This window comes from Mesitornis unicolor, unplaced genomic scaffold, assembly GCF_000695765.1.
Source record: "Mesitornis unicolor isolate BGI_N332 unplaced genomic scaffold, ASM69576v1 scaffold7581, whole genome shotgun sequence".
NCBI lineage: Eukaryota > Metazoa > Chordata > Aves > Mesitornithiformes > Mesitornithidae > Mesitornis > Mesitornis unicolor.
Genome location: NW_010165697.1, coordinates 5,242 through 12,998, shown reverse-complemented (window position 1 = coordinate 12,998; position 7,757 = coordinate 5,242). Strand labels below are relative to the sequence as shown.

The 7,757-nt window shown below is 41.8% G+C and overlaps 1 protein-coding gene across 1 annotated transcript; it reads right to left on the bottom strand.

The window, feature by feature from the left end:
- Positions 1-468: 468 nt before the first annotated feature.
- Positions 469-7,556, bottom strand: HTRA1 (HtrA serine peptidase 1; the record flags this gene model as incomplete). The annotated part of the gene is made up of 6 exons (XM_010194714.1): positions 469-1,191; positions 3,766-3,861; positions 4,743-4,800; positions 4,938-5,052; positions 6,309-6,341; positions 7,306-7,556. Coding segments are annotated over 6 exons (722 nt in total), but the record flags the coding sequence as incomplete, so codon positions are not given.
- Positions 7,557-7,757: the final 201 nt, after the last annotated feature.

Sequence of the window (7,757 nt, the reverse complement as noted above, 5' to 3'; positions counted from 1 at the left end):
TGTAATTAAATGTAGTTGATTGTTCTCCTTCACAGTAAGACAGTCCCATTAACTACCCAAGCTTCAAGGGCATCCATAAATCTATTTATAAACGTCAGCCTCTATGTTAGAGGAATGCCCAATATCCCAGTCAAAACCAGGTCCACAATATAAGTGATCCACAATATGACGATTTATGTAGTGGGCAAACAGATTTCAGGTATCAGTGAAGTTGTAATTAAAACAATGTAGGAAAATGGATTAACATGTGGGAAACAGGCAATCTGCAATAGCCAATATGACAAATTCAAGCCAGCTGTGCTAAGTAAAGCAGATGCACAAGAGAGCAAAAACAAGCACATACCAAAAAAATAAGTGTTTTGGTTTAGCATAATAAAAAGGAGACCATCAGGACATCCTTTAAGTCAGATGTGCTGTGCAAAGAAAAACACTCCATAAGGGGAAGTAAAAGGAATGACACACAAGAAGTACTGTTGAATTCTTTTAATAACACTAGGAAAATATCATAGTATTAAAATCCTGCACGGGATCCTCAAAGGGTTATTTTGGCTGGGATTTCTTTGAGTTTATAAACAAAACTTTTCTTTTCCCAATTGTGTTTTCTTTTAAACCAACTACTCCTTTACAATGGCATTTCCAGTTAAAACACAGCTAACCTATAAATACCTGAATACCACAACACACATTGTGTGCGTGGGTTTTGTTTAAATCTTAGCAGAAATAATGGTAAATCTATTCAAGACGGGGAAGCAAACGTCGATTTGTTAAGCGGGGAATGTAACAGCCAGTAAAGAATACATTGCATACATAATACAGAAGGAAAAAAATTATCATCTGGAGTATGTGAAATTACACTGATTTTGCACCTTAAACCTAGTAGAAGTTACTCTGTCGGCCAATACTAATCCACTGAACAAGCAGAATGTTGGTCAGAAGTCTAATGTTTCCTGTACCAGCACAGAGAGAAGAGAAGCAGTCCAATGCTGTTAAAAGAAAACATGAAATCCAGCTCATGTTTCTGGTTAGGGATCGATTTCTTCAGGAACTACTGTTAACATAACGTCTTCGTTGCCCCTGCGTACGACCATGTTCAACGTACTGTCCTTTTTAATAATGTCACTGACATCACTGGCTGAGCTTATCGACTGTCCATTGATGCTTATAATCACATCGTTGTCCTTCAGGCCACCACTGAAAATACAGAGCAGCAATGTATTATTATTGTCATTTTATTGCCTTTACAATACTGTTAAAAGAAAGAAATATTGCTGGATTTTTTTCTATTTCCCACCCAACAACAGTTGCACAGAGACACAGCGGGCATGCAAAAAGCAATCAGAATTTATGAAGCAGTGAAGATTACAATACAATGTAGAAAACTCAGAAATCAGATGGAGGTTCACATCTGATGAATCCCATATTTCACTGTCTTCAAAGGAATTAACTATTGCAAATAGTGCAATAATTCTGCAACAAGGATCCTAGAGGTTGATTCGGTAGAAAAGATAGAGGCATAGTTTTAAAATAATTGCAAAAAGGCCCATATTTTTGAAGGGAAATTTTCCAAGCTTTTATTCATGTGTGCATAGCAAAACAATCTGAATCACAGCATGGTTTGGGTTGGAAGGGACTTTAAAGCCCCCAAGTCCAACTCCACATGGGCAGGGACACCTCCACCAGCCCAGGCTGCTCCAAGCCCCGTCCAACCTGGCCTTGGGCACTGCCAAAGAGGGGGCACCCACAGCTTCTCTGGGCAACCTGGACCAGGGCCTCACTATTCGCAGAGAAAATAATTTCTTCCTAATGTCTCACTCTCATTTTAAAACTGTTATTCCTTGTCTAGCCCAGTCAACAAAAATTCACACATGTCCCTCACCCTGCCCATACGCCCCAGAACCCCATCTCCTGACCTCAGCACCACATGCAAACCAAAACCAAAGCACTCCTGACTCAAAGCGAGATGGGGCAGAACCGGAGCCAGCATCACAAGGGTCCTGTGCCCAGAGTCATGGGTCTCTCCTCAAGCTGGCTGAGACTGCTGCCAGGACCAAGAAAGGGGGTGGTGAGGGATACCATCCACCACAACTTCTTGCCCTGTCTTGCACAATGATCTGGCTCCAAGTTATGTAAATATTAACCAAGTAACCAGATGAGACATGATTCAGCCCTTTAGCATAATCCTTCTTCACAAAACCACAGAGCAGACATTGGCCTCTTCCGCCCGCAGAAGGCGTCTTACATGAATGTCTCCTGCAAGCAAGATGCCTTGGCCAACATTTGCAATAAACCCGGTTGCCTACCGAAGGGCTGGCTTAAAACTTTTTAATGGGACAAGCCATTCCAGATTATCTTGGTCTCTTCAATAGCCTCTCCTCTCAACTCGTTCCCAGGACAGGTCGCTGCAGAACTGCTCTGATCCCCTACCCATCTACACAAGGTGCATCGGAGAATAAATCAGCAAAATGGGGAAACCCACAGGGAAGGAGACCAGGAGTGGGGGAGACAGAGGAAACATGGGCTGCGAAGCATCTTGATTTGAGTTTGCCATCAAGTTATGAGGCTACGTTGCCTCACATTTCTTATACCTCTCTAATATCCCTCTTCCACTCACTACTATCTATCATCCATACTCCTATAATTTTTCTGCACCTTCAGACTGGACCTGCATGTCAAGGCAGTAAGTTCAGTCCCACACTGATTCATTCCTCCAGTAACTGCAGACTGATTTCACATTACAGATACATCACTATTCTGCATGACCAGTGCTGCCAACAAGACTTATCTGCACAAAGCAGCAGCAATTTAGAAAGCAAGCCAGCCAGCCAACACTTTACATCTTACAGTGGCATTCAAACCATAACAAAAAAGATATCATCCAACCATCCTTGCAGTCACCCTAGGAGATAACATATGCCTGCTCCAAGGAGCTTTCTGCCTGCATGTCCTTGGTGCTACATATGCCTCTTCCTTGCCACAAAGATTTACTCTTCTCTTCTAGATTCAGAAAATAATGTTTCCTACCCTGGATTACTGAGTGGTTTTATATTAACCAGACTCTGAAGGGAAAGTATTTCCAGCAAGAGCCAGCCAGGCCAGTGCCAGTGACCACAGACCAGATGCCACACTTTACCCATCTTGTGACGCATGGTACCAACCAGCCCGTGAGGGTCTGACCAAATACAGAATAATGTGAAGAAGAAGATCAGTTGACCTAAACCAGAAGCTCTTCCCAGTAACGTGATTCCTGACAAAGGTCTCACATGGAAAAGTGTCTCCTGTCCAGGAGTCTTTCACCCACGATGGGTTTGCCCACCACTGAGGCGCTCAGGCAGAGACTGACACGTCTTCACAAGGTGGACACAAAGCTTCTCCCTTGCTCTCCCTTCAGGAGTAACCAGCAGGGCCACGAGGAGCACGCTCAAGCAAACGTCTTTATTGAGCGCTGGCTTCGGTACAACAGATGTCTTGGAAGCAATTGCTGAGGAAAATGAAAATTGAGCTTCCATGCCCGCTGAATCCTTGCCCTTTCAGCTGGGAACGCTGACAGGGCTTTGCTGCAATACCCTGATACGTTCACAATATTACCCATCGGGGACTGGACTGAAACCACAAACTGATTTCCAGCAGACAACCTAATAGCTATCAGATGGTCATAATTTTCTTCATTTAGCATAATCAAGATAGCCAGCTAAGCAGGGAACATTCTGCATCATTACCCCCTTAAGTCAGTGGCAGTGCTTTTGAGAAAAAAGGAGTTCAACTTACACTTCAGCTGGTGTTTCTGGAATTACTTCAATAACGTAGGCCCCAGAGACAACATCAGGAAAGTCTTTATGGCGATCCTTCAGCTCTCTAGCTTTGCTGGAAAATGAAGAAACAGCAGCAAAAGTATTTTGACAAGATAGGAAAATTGAAATAATCGTGCATTTTTACTTAGTTAACTCACTCAACATTCACTAGCTGAGGTATTTTACACATGTTGATGCGACACTCTACTATTAATTTTAACCTTTACAATTATTTCAAGAATTGTTAAAATTTTTGCAGGCATACAGCTTTTTAATGCCTATTTCTGGCAAAGACAATCACATCAATAGACACAGAGGATCAGGGTGAAAACATTTCAAAACTTAGTCATTACTTTAGAACTAGCAGATCCTGAACACCTCGATAAACCCCTTCAGTTTTCAATGCTTTGTTACACCCCTGATCCTGCACATGAGAAGACTTCTGGTTATTTCTACAGGACGCAGCATCACCTGCTCACGAGTCTTTTCTGGTTTGAGTACGAATAAGCAAGTCCACACAAAAGCTTCATTTTACATTAAGTGAATTGTTTAATGAAAGTAATTGTACAGAAATGGAAAGAAGCGCGTAGCTGCTGGAATTCTTGAAAACATACTGTCCTGTCTTCTCCTTGACCCATGGGACAGATGGTAACAACAGTAATAGAGCCCCAGGACAAATTAGCAATCACTAGCTAATCTCTTCTGAAGCATTAAGGAAAAGAAAAAGCCAGGGTGTTATTTAAAAGCTAGCGCACACAAGAGGCTACAGAAGAGTCCAGCCACGTAGCAGATGCAGAGAAAAAGCAAGCAAAAGCTGGCTGAATTGTCAGAGGTACCTACAGAGGCACAGGCTGACGCTTCGCCCTCCTGGTTGTTTCTGCAGACCGTGAGCGCGATCCAAACGCATGCAGTGCCCGCACTTCGGCAAGGTGAGGAACCCCCGCTTTTACTTACCTAGGAGTTAGGGACATCATTCGAATGCCAATGTATTTCTTTCTGGTTACAGCTTTTCCTGCAAAGAAGAAAACAGGTCTTGATCAACTGCCTGTTTGGTCAAGTCTCTCGAACAAAATTGACCCAAAGGCTGTTGATTTTCTGATTTATTCCTGTTGTCATGTTCTTCTCTTTCAGAGTGATGAAATACAGTACCTTTAGCTTGTCTGTCATGGGATTCAGTTAGGAACTTCTTGATTTTATCTGATGGGATCGCAAACGAGATCCCTGCTGTAACTTTTAATGTGTTGATTCCTATGACTTCACCATCCTGGAGAAATAAGAAGTTGTTATTAGCAAATGTGAAATAGATTATTTCTTCTCAAGAGATCACATAGATTAATTCATACAACACATTCTGCAGCTGGTTTTCAATTTTCTAAATGGTTTCTTAAAGTGTAATTTCTCTGAATCTATCGATAAAAAACTATTTCACAACTTTGGAGAATCGCTGTGGATATTACACTGCCACTAGCAGAAGACAGATCAGAATTAGGCAACTCTCCTGCTTGCAGGAGTATTCTACAGGCAATTTCAGGCTGTTTACTTCAGTAGGCCCCTCACAAAACACAGTGCTGACCGGTTCTCAGCAAATATTGCATAATAACATAAAGAAAAATGACAGTTCACCGAAATCAAAAGCTTTTCCTGGTAATGTGACCCCAAGAGAGAGTTTCAGATGAAACATCTCTGCTGTCACCGGATGATTCGAACACTTCTGAAACCTCAGCAGCTTCCTTCCCTCATCTCCCCCAGATAAAAACTACCCAACTGGAAATATTTAAAAGGAGGTTACTGGTGCTGAAATTGTACTGCGAGCCACATGGAAAAAACCAGCCAAATCTCCAAGGTGGAAACTCCGAGTAGCTCCTTCTTCCAATTTGTGCCGTCCCTCATTGAGGCCCACTGCATCTCCTCCATTCGACCCCATGCACCCCCACCATCTGAGAGCAGCTGGGTTTTGCAACCTGTTCCAGTTCTTCTCTCTCGGGCTTATCCACAGCTGCTGCAAGGTCAGCTCTCACTATGTTCTACAGTATCACCAAATAAACCCTGATATCCTGATAAAATGCATGGGTTTTTCTACCTGCTCAGTGTGATTCAAAATAAAGTGGTACATATATGGTTTTTGAAACATTAAACTGAGTTTCAGTATGCAAAATATACCGCCAGCTGCATAGTATAAAGTGAGGGCAAGCACCTCAACTTTAAAATGTGCTTTTTACTTCTTGCAAAGTGCAAAAAAAAAAATGGGCATTACACTTGTTCAGAACTATGCAAACCATAAACACCTTAAATATTGAAATCCAACCATATCCTGTGATTTGCCAACATAAACACAGACAAATGATTAGTAAGAACCATGTGAATTTTGTGTAGTCAGCCAGATATCGAAAGCTCTAAATCACTTCTGGTGTGGGGCACTGCTTGTTCGTTGGCCTGGGTGGGGATTTTTGTTTTATTTTTAAACTACTAAGTAAAAAAAGTCATAAATCTGACACCGAGCAAACTTGAAGAAACTCTTACCAGATTTACTAGGGGTCCTCCGGAGTTTCCATACTGAAAGTAAACACACGGCAAGAACGTGTTTTAGTATCTACCTCTTAATTCACGGCATGCGAAACATAAAAGAAATTTTTGACATACTTCTGTAGCAGTTTTTTCATTGTCTATTAAACACGTGCAATAGAAATCTTAACATCCAAACCCATTAACTACACTTAATATCACTCCTTTTAGCTGAGCTTTGCAAAGGCTTAGTCATTCTTCTCTTGCCAGAGCAACTTAAGAAAGCCAAGGTTTGTCTTTTGTTTTAATAGCACCACACCAGCAACTTAGAAGATTTTAGGACAGCTCTGGGAGCTGTTAGCGAAGATTTCTTACAAGACCAGCAGTAGAATTATTAAAACTATTACCTCTTAATTCACGGCATGCGAAACATAAAAGAAATTTTTGACATACTTCTGTAGCAGTTTTTTCATTGTCTATTAAACACGTGCAATAGAAATCTTAACATCCAAACCCATTAACTACACTTAATATCACTCCTTTTAGCTGAGCTTTGCAAAGGCTTAGTCATTCTTCTCTTGCCAGAGCAACTTAAGAAAGCCAAGGTTTGTCTTTGTTAGCGAAGATTTCTTACAAGACCAACAGTAGAATTACAAAAACTATTGTTTTGCCTTAACGCAGAAACAAATTTGAATCCTTAAACTAAGCCTGGCTTCTTTTTAAGAATACACGATGGATTTTGAAAAGACCCTTATTTGCCAGAGAATATGCCTCCTCCCTTGTAATCTGTAAGAATGTTGAAGTGAAGGCAGATATTGTACTTGGTGTGGTTCCTTGGGGGATTTTTCAAACAGTAATCAAGTGCTGCTGCACCGCAGATGTCCATATTTACACGGATAAAAGAAAAGCCAGCTACGCTCACTGTTCCTAAGAACTGGATCACTGGCGATGTTTTCAGAGCAACTATTCAAAAAATGTAAGAGCTGAAGGAGATGCAGCTCAGAGCAGGACGTACGTTGATGATGGCGTCTGTCTGAATGTAGTCCATGTCGGAGTTGCGGAGCCCCAGCTCCTTCCCTCCGCGCTGCGTGGTACTGACGATGCCCGTCGTCACCGTGTTTTGAAGGGAAAAGGGACTTCCAATCGCCACCACAAACTCTCCTGGCCTCAAGTCTGCAGACTGGCCCAGCAGAAGAACTGGCAATTTACCCTGCAAATTAAAATAAATTAAAAAGAACTTAGAAAAATTCAGATGTTGATAAGGCGCTACGACACATAGAGCACAGGAAAAAAAGAGAGGCTTTTATCCCTTGGGGACTTTACTAACTCTGTTTTCTTTGAATAGTTCATGTGGCTCTGTACACAAACATCTCAACAAACTTCTGCTCCAAAGAGTGGGCTCTTTGGACTGTAGGAGTACTTTTTGCACAACAGGTACCCATTAAATCAAAAGTAAAAAGACCAAAG